The sequence below is a fragment of the Pyrgilauda ruficollis genome, unplaced genomic scaffold, assembly GCF_017590135.1.
Source record: "Pyrgilauda ruficollis isolate IOZ18807 unplaced genomic scaffold, ASM1759013v1 scaffold56, whole genome shotgun sequence".
Classification (NCBI taxonomy): domain Eukaryota; kingdom Metazoa; phylum Chordata; class Aves; order Passeriformes; family Passeridae; genus Pyrgilauda; species Pyrgilauda ruficollis.
The window spans coordinates 5,428,448-5,447,975 of NW_024527266.1; the positions used below are offsets into that span (position 1 = coordinate 5,428,448).

General features: G+C 39.9%; 2 protein-coding genes across 4 annotated transcripts in view; one reads left to right on the forward strand and one right to left on the reverse strand.

The window, feature by feature from the left end:
• Positions 1–2,124, reverse strand: part of TTC26 (tetratricopeptide repeat domain 26) — a 47,168-nt gene extending 45,044 nt beyond the window's left edge. For 2 of the 3 annotated variants that reach the window (XM_041481498.1, XM_041481499.1), the window contains exons 1-3: positions 1,944–2,124; positions 1,556–1,693; positions 1,167–1,259 (exon numbers count right to left, since the gene is read on the reverse strand). In XM_041481498.1, coding sequence (XP_041337432.1) covers positions 1,167–1,259; positions 1,556–1,693; positions 1,944–1,946 — 234 coding nt within the window. In that variant the 5' untranslated portion in view covers positions 1,947–2,124. The remainder of the gene's footprint in view (positions 1–1,166; positions 1,260–1,555; positions 1,694–1,943) is intronic. The other variant, XM_041481500.1, reaches the window with a different exon arrangement.
• A 9,880-nt stretch (positions 2,125–12,004) lies between these two features.
• GUCY2C (guanylate cyclase 2C) overlaps positions 12,005–19,528 on the forward strand; it is a 43,051-nt gene continuing 35,527 nt past the window's right edge. Inside the window, exons 1-5 of the mRNA XM_041481502.1 lie at positions 12,005–12,218; positions 13,006–13,118; positions 14,332–14,399; positions 16,280–16,495; positions 18,909–19,030. Of these exons, the coding sequence (XP_041337436.1) occupies positions 12,005–12,218; positions 13,006–13,118; positions 14,332–14,399; positions 16,280–16,495; positions 18,909–19,030 (733 nt within the window). The remainder of the gene's footprint in view (positions 12,219–13,005; positions 13,119–14,331; positions 14,400–16,279; positions 16,496–18,908; positions 19,031–19,528) is intronic.

Below are 19,528 nucleotides of genomic sequence, written 5' to 3' on the forward strand. Positions count from 1 at the left end.
TGGCTATAAAAGCATCTACTGGGTATTTCAAAAAGCAAAATTTATTTCAAACTTATTTTCAAATTATTTCTTATTCCAAAGAAATTGCATGATATTTTTCATTTGTGTATGAACTTTTTTCTTTTTTTGAAACGTTCACTTCCTATTAACACCTACTACCTAGATGTAAATTAACTACAGCAACTGACTGTTGTATTCATAATATCTAAATTCCACAAGTCTAAACATGAATATTATATTACTGTGATGTCCTGTACTACTTCTATACTGTGTTTACCATCCATTTGATTCAATGAGCATTTCTAATATCTCCAACAGATGTTTTTCTCTTCAGTTTTTTAAAGGGCAGAGTACCTTGTGCCTTTCTTACTTAGAAGCTTTAGAGTTTTCACCTCATGTATGCTTCTTTTGCATGTGACCATTTATTTACCTAAGAGCGAAAATATAATTATTGTTCTATAATCTATTTATTTTCTTTTTGTTATCTGTTGCTAATACTTTAAATTAACATCTGTTTTTAATAGTGATTCTGGGGAAAGCAAGTTCAAAGACTGCAAAACCAGCTATAGTTCAGTTACGCTTCAGAGTGAAGGGACGCAACAGAACTGTAAGAGGCAAACATTAAAATGTACATACTTGAACAATTAACATATATTTTAGTGACTTAAAGCTTTTAGAAAAAAAGAGCGTCTCATTTAATTGAGTTACCTAATACAAGAAAATGCAAAGAAGACAATAAAATACATTAAATAGTCAGGGGCATCAACCTCTAAAGAAAGAATTTTTTCATATGTATCACAGATAAGCTACACAATGAAGACAGAAATATTATTAAACCTGAAAAATGAAACTGTGGAAACCTAGCTGCAAAAAGGGAATGATGGATTTAGGACATGAACAATGACATTCAACGGAACAAATTAAGCTACTGAGCCTAGTATGAATTAAGTCAGTACATAACATTTAACAAGTTCTATTTTCATAGGCAAAATACCATTTTCCCCCAATTCAAACTGCTTCCCACAGCATCTGCCTTATTACTGTACATTTCTACTTTAACTGGCTAGCAGGGCTGTTACCTATTACAGACCATCTTCCTCCTGTTGTCATTGCTTTATCACAACATTCCAATTTCCAATGGGGGAAGCAGGATTTCCCCACCTTACCTCCAGAGCTCTCTTGTAGTCACCTAAATGAAACGCACAGTATCCGATCCAAAGGTTGCCATCTTCCTCCTCCTCACCCACGTGCTGTTTAAACTTTGCAGAGAATAAAGAATGTAAGAATTTTGTCAGCTGCCACAGTTTCTAAAGCAATACTAGGCTATCATATATCGCAGATGATTGAATAGCTGTGGATGCTGCTGGGGTGGAGCTGCTTTCACATTTCGAAGAGCAGCAACAGGCAGCCCTCACAGGCCAAACCCGGCTCTGTGAAGCAGGGCCCCAAGGGGACGAGAGGGTCACAGGGCAGGGGAAGGGGTGCTCTCGCCCCGCAGCCCTCAGGGCACAGGGCTGGCAGCGACGATATCGCCCTCCCGAGGGGAGCCCATCACCTCCAGCAAGGCGATCGCGCCGGTGAAGTCCCTCTGGGCCAGGAGTTCTTCCAACTGTGGCACCTCCTTCCCTTTCTTCCTCCGCCTGTCTCCCGGCGGCGGGGTACCCCCCACGGCCGGCTTGGCCCGCGAGAGCATCTGGGCAGAGAGCAAAGAGGAGCCGGCTCAGAGCGGGGCCTCCCTCGGCGGTGCCTCCCCCGCCCCGCCGCCCCTCACTATGCTGCGAACCCTCACCATCCTGCGAACCTTCACCATCCTGCCATCCCTCACCGCCCCGCCGCCCCTCACCATCCTGCCATCCCCCACCGCCCCTCACCATCCTGCGCTCCCTCGCCGCCCCGCCGCCCCTCACCATCCTGCCATCCCTCACCGCCCCGCCGCCCCTCACCATCCTGCGGCCGGGCCCGGGCTCCGCGTTGCGCCGGCGGCGCCGTTGCCGGGGTAACGGCGGGACGGCGGAAGGCCTCGGTGAAAGGGCGCCGGCTGACGACCGGCGCCGTCCCCAGGGTTCCGCCTCCCCTGCGGCGGACGGCGATGTCCGCGGCGGCCCCCTCAGTCAGAGCCGTGATGGTTCCTCCCGCAAAGCCCGCGGCTCTTCCTCTCCTCGCCTTTGGCCCATGGCCTGGACATCCGGGTCCCGCACTCGGGTCGCAGCAGCGCCACGGATTTGGGACAGAGTGTCTGGAAAGCTGGCAGGTGGAAAAGGAGCCGGGGGTGCTGGTGAGAGCGGTGGAAATTAAGGCAGCGTGTGTCCCGGTGGCCAAGGAGGCCAGTGGCACCGTGCCAGATAAAGTGCGGCCAGCCCCTGTGCAGTCGTGAGGCCACACCTCGAACCGTGTCCAGTTTTGAGCCCCTCACGACAAGAACGACGTTGAGGGGCTGGAGCTTGTCCAAAGGAGGGCAGCAAAGCTGCTGAGGGGTCTGGAGCACAAGTCTAATTGTCCCAAAATAGGTTTTCTTTTCATCCAGTGTTCAAGAGGCCAATCCACACACAGGGTCAAGGTCTTTGATGTATTTACAGTTCTGCACAGAAGGGGATGCTGGGTGGCAAACGCACAAAGCCAGCACGACAACTACGAAAACTTTTCATTGTTTACGCGTTTTAGCAAGCAAAGGCATTAAGCTCCATTGTCTACAAGTTATGTAGTTCCCTTAATAATCAGTATTCTATTTTCTATTGATTAATGATTCTCTCTCTGTTCATGCTGATTAGTCCACATACTCAATCTTTTGGGTCAGTGGCTACGAATCAGTGGTCACAATTTATCCACTGCCAATTACCTTTTACCCACCTGGGGCTAATTCAGCACAGTTGCTGAGTTGTCTTTATTAGTTTTTTCTTGTCTTGGCGGTTCTGCCAAATATCCTTGTGGCCTGTAAGTTCTGCATTCCTCGTGTCACTATCAGTGGTACACCCTTATTCCCAAGCTTTGTTAACCTCCATGTAGGTCTGAGATCATTCAAACATGTCAAGCCCTAAACCTTAACAAGGCAGTTCTACCAACAACTAATTTGTCTTTCTAACACCTGGACATCACTTACAGCTTGCTTGTTAGCTGCTCCCTGTTTCACAGATTCAATCTCTTTGATTAGTCTTGGAAGTATACAAATACAAACATCAAAGAACATATTTTCTTAAGATTAATAACATAATGATGAGTGGCTGAAGGAGCTAGAGTTGTTTAGCCTGGAGAAAAGGAGGGTGAGATCTTATTGCTTTCTACAGTTACTAGAAAGGGGGTTTTAGCAAGGTGAGGATTCGTCTCTTGTCCCAAGTGACAAATGGAAACAGCCTCAAGTTATGTTATTGGAGGTTTAGATTGGGCATTAGGAAAAAATTCTTCACTGAAGGGATGGTGAGGCATTGTAACAGGTTCTCCAGGGAAGTGGTGGAATCACCACACCACAGTGTTCAAAAGACAAGTAGATGTGGCACTTAGGGACATAGAGAACTGACAGACCTGCAGTGAGTGTTAGGTTGATGCCTGGGCTCAATGACCATAGAGATCTTTTCCAACATTCTGTCATTAGAAATGTCTGTGCAGAGGACTAACACATTACACTGCTGACAACTCAACTAACTTAAAAATGCATATTCATGGACAGGACTAATGAAGTATCTGTATCTCTACCTTTATCAGGAAAAAAAAAACCCAGCTTTTTTTGGGCATTAATAAATATATCCTATCAAATTCCAATCATCTGTAATATAGACCAGCAGTAAAGAACTGTGTGCTGCTTCTTCAGAGCATGGGTTCCATATTCACTGTGTCCCAGTCACTTTGAGATGGCTTGACCTAGGAATGATACACCCAGCTTGGAGCTCTGAGAGATTGCTCTGCAGCCAGAAACCACTGGAGCACAACAGCACCATGATAATGTCCCGTGTTGATGAATGTGCTTTCACACCACAGGCCACAAAGGAGGAAGGAAGATAATCCACTCTCCCACAAAGGATTTCTCTGCAAGAAATTAATTTTTAATTACTTAGTCAAAATGATAAAGAATGTGTGCTAGTGATTTAGTCTGCTTTTATAGTTCTTCTCTATTATGTAACATTTCTGTCAGGAGAAAATTAATTTCCATAAATAATTCTGAAATTATTTGCCCTTTCAGAGATTTGATTTCATGTGGTCAAGCAGACAGTACAATTAGGGAAGAGTCTTTAATTTTTTTAAAGAAAAAGTAACTGAAAATTTAAGAGATTCTTTCAGAAGACCCCATTGTTCTAAGGATCAACATAAATACAGCTAAAATACTGACTCAAATGAAAGCAAGCTCTCAGCTACTCCACTGCTTTCTCCCATTTCGAAGTGGCTTCTGAATTTGTATGTGGTGGATCCAAAGCTGGGGAATGCACAAGAGCTAACAGATGCACAGTGCCAGTGGGTTAGCTGTGGGCACAAGAATGACAGTGTCAACTGTGATAAAAAGTGATAGCAGCATCAAATTGACCAAAACACTTTTAGCATGTCTGATGTAGAAATTTTTATTAAGATGCAATACAAAGTAGGTGGAGATGTTATAATTTTTTCTCATATGAAACACTAAGGTGACAATTCATAAATTGAAGACAAGTCAAGAAGTTTTTCTACTTTAGAACAATACTGGAGAATTGCTGCAGTTCTTATCTCCACTATTCTTTTAGCCAGTGTCATTATCCTAGTCTGCAAGCTGTAAAATTATTAATGATCATGTTTATTTCCACACAGAATTGCTGGGAGAATGGGAATTTACTTACACTAATGGCAGCAAAAGGGAAGTCATGCACCTATGACTAAACACCATGATAATCATCAAAGGATGCAATGAGTGTTTAAATAAATCAGAGACTGGAAAGTGAGGTCTAAGAAAGGTAGAGGGAGGAGGGGAAGGAAATTTTAAAAAAGGAAAGAAAGCAAAAGCAAGAAGTGGAAAAAACCTCATAGTAATACAAACTAAAGCAAGAGGTTAGGACATGACCTTTGCATCAGCAACAATCATGTTCTTCAATTCCCACAATATCTGGGTAAGATCATGTTCTCTCAGTAATGATGCTTCACCATGTTCTGCATCTTTGAAAATGCACCTGACAACATCTGACATCTCAAGATAAATGATACACAAAAGTGAAAGCAATGAAACGCTCCCCTGCCACAGCTACAAAGGCAATCCCTTGAGATGAGAAACTGGGAAATGATTCCTTTAAAAGCAAGTTTACTTGAACAATACTTGCTTCTTTTTTTTTATGGCATCAGCAACTTCTGAGTCTTAATCTACCCTGGATCTCTCACCCATGATGGGAGAAACTGAAACATGTAAGTTGATGGACCATGTGCGCCTTTAATGCTTTTGTTCAGTCTCTGTTACTCAGCTCAGGAAGGCAAGCAGCCATGTCGGTTAAAGACCTCCAAATGGTGACATGAAAAACCATCATTTTTATCTTTATTGGGACAGGGGAAGCTTTAGTTTTCACTCATGTTTATGTCTGTGATTTTTATGGTTCTGTGGGAAATGCACCTTCAGAATTTTTCTGATATTTCCAGCATGTACCTGTCATCAAGATTCAGTCAAGTTAATAAAAAAGCTGTTCTTGTATTTGATGTTAGCATTGCATTTAGGTAAGTTTTTAGAAGTTTATGTGTGTAGAACTGAAGGAGGGGAGGCAAGACAATCCACTGGTCTAGCATGAGTCAGTGATAGAACTGAAAATGGAATGCATGGTTAGCTGTGTCTGCACAAACTTATCCAAGCCAGAAAGCCACATCACTGCAGGTGCACTGTCCCAAAGAATGCAGTTGTACTGTCTCAGGACATGTTCTGATAGATTTGCAGTGTTTCACTGCCATCTGGATTTATAGATCAAGTGTGCTTGAATATCTCATAACTCCAGCCCAGCACATAGTATAAACATGTGTAATGTTTAATAGAAAGAGGTTAACAAAACTGAAGTATATGTCCAGGACATAAATTATTTACCTTTGTAAAGATAAACAGAACAGATGTTTGCCCATTAAGGACAGCTTACATTTGTCTCGTGACAGAAGCGTATCCTGCTGAGTGGATAAAAGAGGCAAACCGGTATGCTGAAAAGGTGAATGTGTCCTGTCACTCTGGAAACCAAATCCTTTAGAGCAAGAAAACAGTAGTTAAGAGGAAAGACATCCTACTATTTATTTTTGTAGCATACAAGTCAGGTGGATAAATAATATTCACATCAAACTGTATATGTGTTGGGAAAGAGTTAACAGGAAGAAGACTTTCTTAATTGAGCTAGATGTTTATGACACATCACATATTTAGCTTCGTCTTCTGGTAGTGGCAGCATAGTAGATCAATAGGAAGATGAGGCCACCACCCATGCTGTTGGTAATATGATGCAATTCCACTTTTCTTATCCTTGTCTGTAGTGTTCCTCTTACTAGATTGGTAACTTCTGATGAGAACAGTCAGTGCTTTGCAGTGTAATTTCATTCTAATCTGTGTCAGTAACTAAATTATGGCAGGAACCTGAACTCTTAATAACCCATGGGAATGGCTATATTATCATGCTGTACTATCAGGATTGTGCATCACATGACCCATATGTTTTTATGTTGGTTTACAGGCTTGTTGCTTATCAGTTGCTGGTTCCAAAGGATAGTGTTTGCAAAATCTTTCTTTATGTGCTTTTGTAGTAAATGAGAAAGAAAAAAAGATCAGTTCTGAAGAGTCAATATAGCTGCTATGCAGCTTCTATACATATATACTATATCTAGGTATACAGCTGCTATATATGTATACTATATAGCTAAATTCAAAATAATTTACATTATTGTCCTCTAAGTCTAGATAGTAGAAGTATTATTAAAATAATTTAAAATATGGGAAAACATTATTTCATATCCCTGGTCTCCTCTCTAATATTGAAAGTTAAAGGAGACATCTTTATATTCTCCAGTTGACACCAGTAAGTTACTGACATTAAATAAACACAGGTGTTACAGTGCTGTATTTTTTTTCTTTTCTGTATTTCTGGTCTGTAACCATATTTGTGATTCCAACTTCTAACAAAACTGAGAAAAGGGAAATGGAAACATTTCTATTTTATTTTTCTTCAGTTTGATTTTTGAAATCTTTTTAAAGACAGGGTAGAAGCTGTTAAAGTCCCAGACAATCAATATAATTTGGAATCAGACTTAGTAATAGTGGGTAGAACTTGAAAACAACATTGATATTTTTCAGCATTTATCCTGTTGGTTAAATATGATCAACTATACAACATATAATGTTTCATGCATATTTATTATTAAAAATCTATAATTTGTGCAAACTATGTTGACAGGCTTGCTTATTCAAAAACATAGACATGATAGATTTCATGCCACTGAAATCAAGAAAATTTGTTTTCAGAGTTAGTGAGAATTAAGAACATGAGTACTTCTACTATTATTTTTATTTATAATATTTTCAAATTTTTTTTTGTCTCTCCCTTTTTCACATTTCTCAGTTGTGCAATGCTGGAGACTTGCAGCATGTCTTTTATTTTAATGGAACCTCATATTCTCGTGTACTGTCAAACTTCCTGGCTCCGGAGAAAATAAAAAATAATGTGCAACTGTGAAAAATGTAAGCTGATCGCAACAATTGTCATTAAATGACACTGAGAAATAATTGTAGCAAATATTCAGGGAAAAATTCCATTTTAAAGGACACTGTCAAAATATGTTATTCTGCAAAATAAGATGATTGTATCACAATGCATGCTTCTTTAAAAGCTAGTGGCTTGAAAAAATGCTACCTTGGTTGTCTTTGGAACCAAAGAAATTGAAGACAAGGAGACAATATATTTGTGTTATTTTCAGACTTATTAGGACTGTTGTTATTAAGTACCACAAGTAGCAGTTGGACTGACTGCAGGTACTCGATACCTGCACATAAAGACTTCACATAAGTCTTTGGCTCTTCTGAGATTTCTGGAATTTTCGTTCCATGTATTTTCTCTATTTTATCCTCTATGAATGGTCAAGTGGAAGTAATGATTTGTAACTAAGTAAAAAATAAATTAGGCTGCATGCCAGAGTAAGATCCTAAAAATGAATATGGTAAAGGCGTTGGAGATAGACAGTGCATCATTCAGTTGCAATACATTATGAGCTGATAGGCAGAGGGACTCTGTGGTGCCTAGGCTGGCCTGTCATTCCCATTTTCAGGACTTCCAGACTCTACACAAAAATAGAGAAGCCACTGAAATGAGGAAAACCCTGTGACATGCAGCATTAACAAAGGAGTGGAAAATGTTCTATAGACCATAGTCTTTCATAGGCTGAGAGAGGAACAAGTCTTTGGAATTTTTTGCTCTTCTTTTTCTCTGACTGTCCTTGAATTTTCCAGAAGACAGAGAGAACTTCTCAGAGTAGTTTTAGATCAGGAAGTCAGTGCTGATTATCAGTTGCAAATACACCCTATAATATCTAGTTGTTGATTATTCAGTAAATCCTAGGGCAGAAGAAATGCAGTGCTTTAAAGTACTGTAGAACCAGGCACTGAAAGTCACTTTTCACTAAAACCAATGATACAGTTCTCTGGTGAGTTAATTTGAGGTGGTATTTCTAATCTAACACTGACTATAAGATTACCTAAAGAGAACTATTAGGCTGTTTTGTAGCTATACAGTATATGGACAGGTAATGTTGGTGAAGAACTGAATTTTTTTCTTCAGACAAATAAATACAGGCCCTGCCTATCTGAATCTGGATCATCCCTGTGATGCTGAAGCCAAAATAAGTGATAAACTACAGTGATTCAAGGGGAGACCTCCATGAGCTGTTAATCATGCTAGGATTACAAAGATGAGGGTCTCAAGCTGATGTTCACCTAAGAACTGACTTCTTGGAAAGACACTTGCACGTAGTGAAGTTATGTAACACTGAGGATCTATTTTACCTTTCTGCCAAGATTATAGCAGTAGCTGATGCCTAGAAGCGACAGCTAAAAAGAATTGCACGGGGGATGTCAGATGCTGGTTTTTAGCACCTTATTCCTTAGGAGGTGATTAAATCTCAGAACTTTTAAGGGAGAATAAATAGTTCTAAAAGATGTGCTTTAAAAATGTTTTGTGGATTGTCAGGAGAGGTTACCTTAGGTAGGATATTGCTGGTGTTTGAATTTCTTGCTCTGTTTCTCCACCCATGAGAAACACTCTTTCAGAGGAAGGCAGAGTTATTTGCATTTGCTTTCAGGATGCTCCCATTACCTGTAGTTCTGTTGTAAGCCAGTATTTCTAGTTAAAACTGCAGTCACCTACAGGATTCAAAAAGCTTTCTTTTTGCCTCCAACACATCATTTGTCTTCTGAGTTTCTGAACTGTATCTTTCTCTGACTAATCTTGGAAGTGTGAGAGCTGGCTCATGGTTGGAGAAAAGTTACTGAGATAGTGGGGAGAGTGCTCTAGAGAGCTATGGAAGGTTTCTTTGAGTAGCTGGCTGGTTTGTATCACTGTTAACCTCTTGGGTTTATAAACTGCTGGATTGGACCTTATGAAGGAATTCGATGAATTTGGCTCCTTGGGAACTTAACTGTGTTCTGCAGCCAGGACTCTATGAATGGACTGGCATTTGTGTCTCATCCCTTCTATTCCTCAGGGCTAACAATGCCTTAAGCAGAGGCAGCAACAAGGACAAACTTACAGAAGATTTTTTTTTCCTTGTGGCAAGCCTATCAAATTTTGTGCTTTACACATCTGACTCATTTATTTGCTTTTTCTTCTCTCCACCCTCATGAACATCTATAGTATCAGTAACTGTCATATTTACATTGCAATTACACAGCTTTTCTTTGTCTCTCTTATGCCATGAGGCAGATGTTACTGATCAGTCTGCCAGGCAACTGTGTTTGATGTCCAAAGCCCCAGGGTACAAGGGAAAGTGTGGTGTTTGGCAGGTTTCATGGACAGCTTGTTTCATCCTAGCTGCTGCCTCCTGCCACATTCCCTGCTGCTCCACATCACCAGATTGTTCTGTCATGGGAATTCATTGAGAGACTACACACACACCAGGCAATTAAAAAGTTGATAAGTCAACAATTAATTTATATAATATTCTGGCATTGTGATGGTGTAGGACAAGGGAGAGAGTAAATAGAAATGCTGCGATAAGACTATCGTTGATTTTACTTTTGTTTTTAAAGGACAGTTTCAACCTGCTAAGAAAACCAAATAAATACATTAATAGCTACAAAGCCAGGGAGACTTCAATGCCATTACATACTCCCTGTGTGACCAGCTGTGTAAAATACTCAGTTCTAGTTGCATTATTCATGCTGACTGTTTCTCCCAGATAGGCTAAGAAGAGTACAAAAATGCAAATCCTGCTCTGCTGAAGTTAATGATAAATCTCTTATTGACTTATATGGGATAAGTTTCAAGGACATTGGAAATACCTATAAAATGAGCCAGTGATGAGCAGATGATCTCCACATGGAAAGCTGTGTTCTATTCTCAATCTGTGGTTCTAGCCAGCCATACTAGTCCACGTGTTTACATGACAGACTGTTAATTCAGAATTACTGTATTATTAATTAAATGCTAGATTAAATATGCAGAGATATTTATTATCTACTTTTAAATGCTGGATCATGGTCTTCTCTGGGTATTAGAAAGATTCAAGCAAGAGTAATTTGGTGTTACAACAGAATCACATAAAAAGGTCTGTGCAAAAATATCTGAGGTGTATTCAATACCTTCTAAATATAGGCTTTGAAAGAAGCCATGAAATTGCAGTCTTGTTTTATAACCCAAGCCCTGTTACTTACATTGTTTCTGATTATTTTCATTATATGTCTTAAAATTATTTCAGGAAGGTAATAAAGGTTAACTGATTTATTATCTGACAGCCTCAGTGTAGGTTTCAGTAGAAAAACAGAACCTGTTGAATGTGTGCATAAACATCCCATATTCAGCAAAAGCACACTCTATACTTTATTTAAATTTGTTTACTTTGTGCCTAGAATGCCTAGAGTTTTCCATAAGGCTTGTGGGTTGGTGGGGTTTGTTTGTTTGTTTGTTTGTTTGTTGTTTGTTGTTTTGTGGGGTTTTTTAAGTGATGCCGTTTAAAATTTAGCTTTGGTCCTGCAGGTCTGAGAAACCTTCAGCTTTGCTAATCCTTACCTGATGCAAAAGGTTCATCACATAAAGTATGACTATCTAGGGCCCCATTTGAGGAGGTGGGAAAGGGTGATGAGAGCAGACGTGTCTGGGGCAGACCTGGGGCACTTTGGTGCACAGTGCTGGGTGAGAATGAGTGGACAATCCTTGTACTCAGTCTGTAAGAAGAAAGAAAGGTCTGAAGGACTGTAAGTGGGACATTTTTGCCAACACAAAAAGTACTTCACTGTTACAAGCTAAAGGAATGAAATTAGTAATTTATCTCAGAAGAAAATACACCCTCTATTTATGAGCTCAATCAGCAGAGATGGTGTGGCAATGTAATCGAGAGATGTAGGGCAATGCAAACATGAAGTAACCATCTGTTTTCCTCTAGGCTTTAACAGACCTTATATTTTATTTCCATTTTGAAGAGTTGTCTTTGTGGTTCATTTGTCCCCTCCTCTTCCTCCTCTCAGCTTATGCATGTGATGAAGAGTTAGTGCACTTACCATGCAAGGTTTCTGGTAATGTTTCAGTTTATAGCCTCAGCCTTTCCATGAGCAAACATTCTCAGCAACCTTTAGCCTCTCTTTTTTCCTGAGTTTTGCTGCTGTTAGTTTTTCACCTTGAAGTGCCACCTACTGCACTGGAGGGACGGGCAGAGGTGAAGGCAGGGAAGGAGATAGGGAAGTGCAGGAGAGAAGGATCGCACAGCCTGTCTTTGAATCTACGGACTGGAAATCTTTCTTTCTTTCTATCCAGGAACAAAATCAATGTAGAGTATCTGAAAGAAAGAGAAGACAAAAAGAAGTGGGAGAGCACACACAATGGGTCTAAACTGAGCAATGATGAAGGAACTGGTATTGCTGCTGGCCATTTGGCCTTTGTTTTCCTCACTGCAGCTGCTGAAGAAAGAGGGTTCAAATCAGTGTAGCAACAACAGTTATGGGATCAATGTGATGCTCATGAATTACTCGGATTTCCCATTAAGTACTGGTAGTTTGAAGTTAGCTGTGCAACAAGCCTTGGAAAGGGTACAAAAGGAATTCCAGATGACAGGTAAGCCAATGGGTGTTGGTTACCCCTCTCTTCCTGTGATATCTTGTCACACTTTGCGTCGCAGTTTTATGCTTATCTGACCTTTAGCAAGGTGCTTCTCAGACAGACTCCTTGCTTGCCTATCTTATGTAGATCTTATGGAAATAATGACCTCTCTTTGTATAAATAGAAGTGCTCTACAAACAGGCAGAACCATATATATTTTCATGGTGTTTGGGCAGACTCTTCCTGCATGCTTCTCTGGAGATGTTCAGCTGGGTTTGGTAATGTGGAAGTTATTGAACTGGATCAGACAAGACCAGTGAGCCATCTTGTGCAGTAATTGAGTTGCCCTTGCTTCCTCTCCTGACTGGATTAGCCTCTACTTTCTGAAAATAATTTTCCTCTTGACCCTATCTGTTGATCACATCACGATCTGAAGTGTGAAGAATCTGCAGTCCATATTTTCCTTCCTTTAGAGTCATATTGCTTTGATTTATTTTGATATCTTACCTCTCCTTTCAACATCACCAATCTACTGTCACTCTCTAGAATATAATGGGAAAAAGAGATTCCAAGGAAATAATAAAAGAAATACTAACACTCAACAGAAGTCAGCAGTCCACCTTGGAGCGGACTTCACAGTCACATCCATAGTAGTGGGGGTACGTTGTAGGTAGACTTTGCAGAAGCAGGGAGACCTCAGAGTACAATGCTGCTCAGATCTGTGTCAGAAGGAGAGGGATAATAGTGTATTAGTGGTTACCTGCAATTTATGATGCTGTTTGCTTTTACATTTGTGCTACAGGAGAAAATGTTACAGTGAAAGCCTTCTTCCACCCCTTTAATTCATCATTCTATGTCTCACAAGCCTGCCGTACCAGCACCTGTGAAGGTGTGGAGCTCATCAAAACCATTTATGTGAGTAGCAGACTTCTTTCCTTCTGCCTGGGTGTGCGTGTGTGTCTCTGTCTTTCCTTCTAAAACTTTGATCCTGCTATTCAGTTCCAAAGAAATTTGACAGGAAAGTGAAGTTTCTAAAGAGAAGATGTTCCTGTATGTTTTGTGAAAAGAAGCAGGCAAATACTGGAGAGAGATTCTGTGAATGCTTCCCAGAGACTGCCTTCAGCTTTTGGCTCCTTTTCCTGTGCTTAAGTTACATCCTTTTTATATCCTCACAACTCTTTGTGTGGTCAGACAGCCAAAGCAATCCATTAAAAACATTGCAAATAACAATTAACTAAAAAACTAAACCAACAACTCAAATATTCAAAACAGCCCAAGGAGAGTAAAAAGGTCAGTTTCCAACTGGATTACATCCTGATCTGGTTCGCCATCAGTTTCCACAATACACAAAAGAGAGAGCTGTGGTTAGGATGGGGACGTAGGCAGAGAACTCATTAGGCTGGCACTGTTACCAATGAAATGGTTATGGAACTATGCCCAAAGGGCAAAGATTAAGTGCTTGCTTCTCACTAGAAATCACAGAAGTCACGTGAGAGAAACTTTTAATATGAGGAAAAGCTTCAGTTAAAATCGGTACATTACAAGAAGCTGAGTTTCTGAAGATTTTCATACCTCTGAGTGAAACTTGGTCAATCCAATGAAAATTTTCAAGTCTACTAATCTATGACCATTCTGTAGTCTTTGCTAAGAAGTTGTTCCTCATGACACACAAAGATACAGGTCAGGCCTCATTTGATGGTCATGGAAGGATCTTTTAAAATACTAGTTTCATGTGCACTTATTTAATAATTTTTCTGATACACAGGACCTTGTAATACCAACCACCCTGTCTTCAGCAAATGCAAACTATTCTTGGGTGTAATTTCAAATGTGCAACTATAACAATATTTTAATGCTTACTTGCTGTCTGTGTCTTAACAAATGTCATACTCTGTCTTTTTTTGGCTTTCTGTGATTTTTTTTCCTCTTCCCTTTATGTTTGTTCTTTTAAACTTTCTGTAGTGTTGAGAACTCTCCGTGTGTGGAGACACGAGGCTCCTCTCTTCTCTTGCTTTTGTTAGGTAAATTCTGCGACTCCTCATATACTACAATTTTCTTCATTCTCCCATCCTCCTCTCTCTGCCAGTCCTCTGCTTAATACCAAATGACACTCTTTGATTCCTTGCAGGATTCTGGCACACTTGGCTGTGCTGTCATAGGACCCGCTTGCACTTATGCCACCTTCCAAATGGTCTCGTAAGTACCAATTCTTCCCCCTTATATTGTGATGTTAAAGATGTCAGCTGCTGAACAAAGTTGTTTTGTGAGCAACAAACCTGCAGAGACATTGGTGTTTAGAGTGTATCAGACACTTTGAGGTCTACAGTCAAGGCAGTAAGACTTTTATGCATAGCCACCCTGTTTGGTAGGTGGAAAAAAATCCCCTTCCAAATCCCATGGATAAAACCCAACTTTACTAGGGAAACTGCTAATTCCTGACAGTAAGTTGAATGATTGATTGAGGAGCAGCTGGAGAGCAACCCTGCAGAAAGGGATCTGGGGGTGCTGATTGGCACCCCCAAAGTCAGCAGTGTGCCCAGGCACCACAGAGGGCAAGCCCTACCCTGGGGTGCATCAGACACAGCATCAACAGCTGGTCAGGAGAGGTGATTATCCAGCTGTACTCAGCAGTGGTGTGGCCTCACCTTGAGGACTGCATGTAGTTCTGGGCCCCACAATTTCAGAAAGATGTGAAGGTCTTTGAATGTTTACAAAACTGGTGAAAGGGCTGAAAGGCATGTCCTGTGAGGAGCTGAGGGCACTGGGTTTGGAGAAAAGGAGGCTGAGGGGAGACCTTTCTTTCTACAGCTTCCTGAGAAGGGCAAGTGTAGATGGAGGTGCTGATCTCTTCTTCCTAGGACTCAGCAGCAGGACAAGTGGGAATGATTCAAAGCTGTGTATATAGGCTGGACATTAGGAAGCATGTTTTTAGCAGGAGCATGGCTGAACACTGGAACAGGCTTCCTAGAGAGATGGGTCATACCTTAAGCTTGTTATGTTTAAAAGGCATTTGGACAATGCAGTTAGTAAGTGCTCTCGTGGAAGGTGTCCCTGTCCATGGCAGGGGGTTTGGAACAAGATGATCTGTAAGGATTCTTCCAACCCAAACCATTCTGTGTTTCTATGAATAACATGCTGTAGCTTTTGGTCAGTCCTGAAATAATCAGGACTGTATGATTTTTATAGGTCCCTTTTAACTGAAATAATCTATTCTCTTCTATTTTAAGTCTGTCAGGAAAAAAAACCAAAACCTGTTTAATTAGTGAAATACTCTCCCTGTCATTATTTATTACATCATCTATGTCTGTTTCTACTGTTTCCACTGCAATAAGTAAAAACCCTGTAATTAGGTAAGTGAACTTTACCTGGAAAATAAAATTTTGTCACAGTAATGCCAACAGCTCTTACGGCCATGGTTTTTGCAGGCAAAATTTCCTGTTATAAGAAAATAGCATACAAGAACAAAAATACTTTGAGTTTAGTCCGATTACATCGCAACATCCAGGAATATACTTTTGTCCTGAAAAGCTTACTGTCTCTGTGTATAAAATGGTCTTTGTTTTACAAATTCCTTGTCAGCATAGGGTTGCCTTAATTTTTTCTCCCTGACTGCTGCTGTTGCACAGCTCCTAAAATACACCTTTGTGAAATGAAAAGATTTTTCCTTTGAATTGTAAAAGTAAATCTTTTTTGATGGCAAAAAGCTGTCACCCTGCAGCACTGTCCCAATAGGGAGATTAAATCCATCCCATGGTAATGGCAGCCAGGTAGCAGAAGCCTGTTTTGAGTCTTTGGACTCTGTCACAACCCTTGGGGCTGAAATGGTGTGTGGTACCCAAAAGGGGAGGGGTAACTGGGGACAGAGTGAGAAGATGCCTAGAGTAGTTCAACTGGGCTTTTTGGTACCAATATTGACTTGAAGTCTGCTTGTGTACTTGAGGAACCTTCTGGTTTGTGTTCAGATTGTGTTAAACTAACTCAGGGCACAAGAGGAGAGGGAGGTGAGGATGGAAATCGGTAGCTGCCTTGGTGCAACAGCAATCTGTTCAGACTTGTCCTCTTATCTCTTCCTTCAGACTTGAAACAATACTGAGCCTGCCTCTGATCTCTGTAGGGAGTTTTGGACTGTCCTGTGACTACAAAGAAAACCTAACCCGCCTTCTGACCCCAGCCAGGAAACTGAACCAATTCTTCTTTCATTTTTGGAGACATTCTAAGCTGCCATTCAAAACCACAACCTGGGAATCTGTCTACATTTACAAGAGAGCTGAAACCTCAGAGGCATGCTTCTGGTAAGATCTGGATTCACCTCTGACCCAGCTGTTGATAAATGCTGTCTCTACCCTCAGACATGGTTTCTGCAAAGTGGTCTCTCAGTCCTACACTTTGGGAGGTGCCTCACTACTACCAAGGAACGAGAGAAGAAAAAGATGAATTGTAGCTTTTAGCTGTACCACTTAACCTGAATGTTTCTCTCAGTCTATTTTAAATATTTGCAAGCTTTTGCTTTTCCTTTGGACAACATAGCCCACATGTTGTCTGTGATGAAAACACTTGTTTACAGCCTACTTAATATAAATAGTGTGACATGAGAGGCTCCACAGGCTCCCCATAGATGCCTTTTTAGGTCAGGGGTCTTACTAAGCTCTTAAAATATTTCTCCACATTAATGGCTTCAATCAGTAGGTGCTATTTACAAAATTCAAACTTTACATTTCTTCAAGCAAAATTACCCCAGTGATTGCAGAGTTTAAGCTATATTCTCACCAGTTTGGAACAAAGGAGACAGCTTTCATTTTGTGATTTGAAACATCAGGCTGTGTTTGGTTCTCAGAAATGCTGGGTTTTCTCCTTGCCTGAAAACAAAGGCTGCTTTTAGACAAATAGGCTCTTGAATATACCGGTATTTAGAATTACTTTTCTATTTTTGAGTCTTATTTAACTTTCAGCTCAGGTGAGTGTGTCTATGCTGCTTTGGTTTTTTTTTTTTTCCAAGTTTGGGATATAAAAAACTGATTAATTAAAAAAAAATCTCATTTCTCCTACTAATTTTATAAATGTAGCTGAGTAGTAGCAAAAAGGTCATGGAAATAACTATTATATGTATTTCTAATTCATAACCTGAGAGACCTGGAGAATTCTAAGCAAAATTTATGACTGTGTGTGCTTCAGATTGATAGAAACATGGAATATTTTGGATACAGAATTAAAAGAGGTTTTTTTTCTGAATTAGGAGCCCTAAAATCTTATCTCCATTTAACTCTTCTGTAGGTATTGATGGACTTTTATTTTTTCCTTCTTCTTTCTTAGTATAGATAGCAACTTGATCACATGATGTAATTGCTGTGATTACCTCTCTTTGATGCTTTGAAATATCACTTCGTTCACCTCTTACTACAGTCCATACTCCTCCACATTTGCAGCTGTAATTGCCAATGCACTACACACACTTTAGCTAAATCCCTTTAATTCTGCAGGTTTCATACCTTTCAGTGAAATAATTGCATGGAAGTTATTTCTGACCTTTCCAAGCATTTCTTATTTCACTTTTTTTAATGCTTCTGATCAGGACCTTCTTTATGACTTCAGAATTGTTCAAGTCTTTTTATTGCTGAATTAACAACAAAAAAATTAATTTTGTATCTCTGCCCACTTTTCATCCTAATTTAGTTGTAACCATGCATCTCATTCTGCCTTAATAGAAACTGTCAACGTGAAGGTTTTTGAAGTCTAATTTAAAAAGATCCATTTTCTCTAAAGCACGAGTATTACTGCACGAGCTAATTGTTTTTTCCCATAAACATATAAAAATAAATTAATACCCACAGTGATAGCAAAATCAGGTTATGTTTCAACTATGCATATATTTCTGTAAATTAGCAGTTAATGTTTCTGTTCCTGAAGAAAAAAAAAAAGAAAAAAGGAAGCAAAAGCTATTTGGTAGCTCATAGGACTGAGATCTCAGTGCTGGTAGATCAAAGGTTATGTAGTTTGAAATAAAGAAAGTTCTTTTGGTTTCCCTTCTGCATTAACTTTATTTTAGATAGCATATCTCTTCTCAGAAATAGCATATTGAAGCAAAAGTAAAATTTGGGAGTTGACTGTTTTTCCTTAATCTTTTAGCAAACTTTACTTGCTTGCTTTTTTTGCTGAGCTCATTTTTCTCTTCAAGTTTTAAGTGGCTCTGTATAAGTTTTTTGTTGCTGCTTTTCTTCCTTTACTTCTCTCACAGTCAGGGTACTTGTGTGGTTTTTATCTCAGTTCTTTCTGTAATTCCTGTTTAGTCCTTTGGACCTTCAGATGTGCCTTCTTACATTACCACTGATGTCTTAAATAGCAGAGTGTCCTGGCTCTGCCTCCCTGTTAGTCTCACTTCCTGCAGTTTCCTCATATCCCTGATTTATTTTTTTTAAATTGTTAATGTCTTATTAAATTTTTGCATTTTCTAAATTCATCCTTTCTATAACCATGCTCAAATACCTCTGGTTGACTTTCCAAGCATTTCTGCATTTTTCATGCCATGTATTGATTCTTTCACTTTTATTGCTTCAGAAAAGGTTTCATATCAGCTCATATCATATCATATATCATATCATATCATATCACTCTTGTGTGCTCTGAACAGCCTATCTTGCACTATGGTTGATTTAGGAAAATATGAGGAGTTAGCAATTTCCTGACAATATCTTTGCTCCATTGTGCCAGGTACATGAATGCTTTAGATGCTGGAATCACAGAGTTCTCTGAAAAACTCAAGTTCAAGGATATTTTGAGAACTCCGGAGCTGCTTAGAAAAACTGTGAAAAATCCAAACCGGAAGAGCAATGGTAAGGAGGGGTTGAGGCTGCACTGTCCCTGCAAGTAAGTTGCTTTTCCAAGGAACTCAAACCCATCCCTTAGTTAGGTTATAGGGAAAGCCTTTCACCAGAAATGGGGGAAACAAAGATACACCATTCTACAGGGATGTAAAGATAAAATGGCACAAAGTTCCTAGATTCCTCACTTCATCCTCATAAAATATGGGGGAATATCATGATTCCAGAGGGCTTTTGGGGTAAATTATCCCATCTAACCACAAACTCTTTCTTGTGGGAGATTCAGAAATCCAGGGTTCACAATTTCTCTAAGAAGGGCTTTGAATACTACAAGAATATAAATACTGCAAGCTCTCTATCATTCATGTGTTTGCAGCCCTGGTACATTTATGGACCTCATTTTGACTTCAAGGGGCACTTCAGGAAATGATTCATCTAAACTAGAAATATGAATGAATAAATACCTCATCTTCTCCTAAGACTAAGCACCTGGCATCAGCAGGCCAAGTG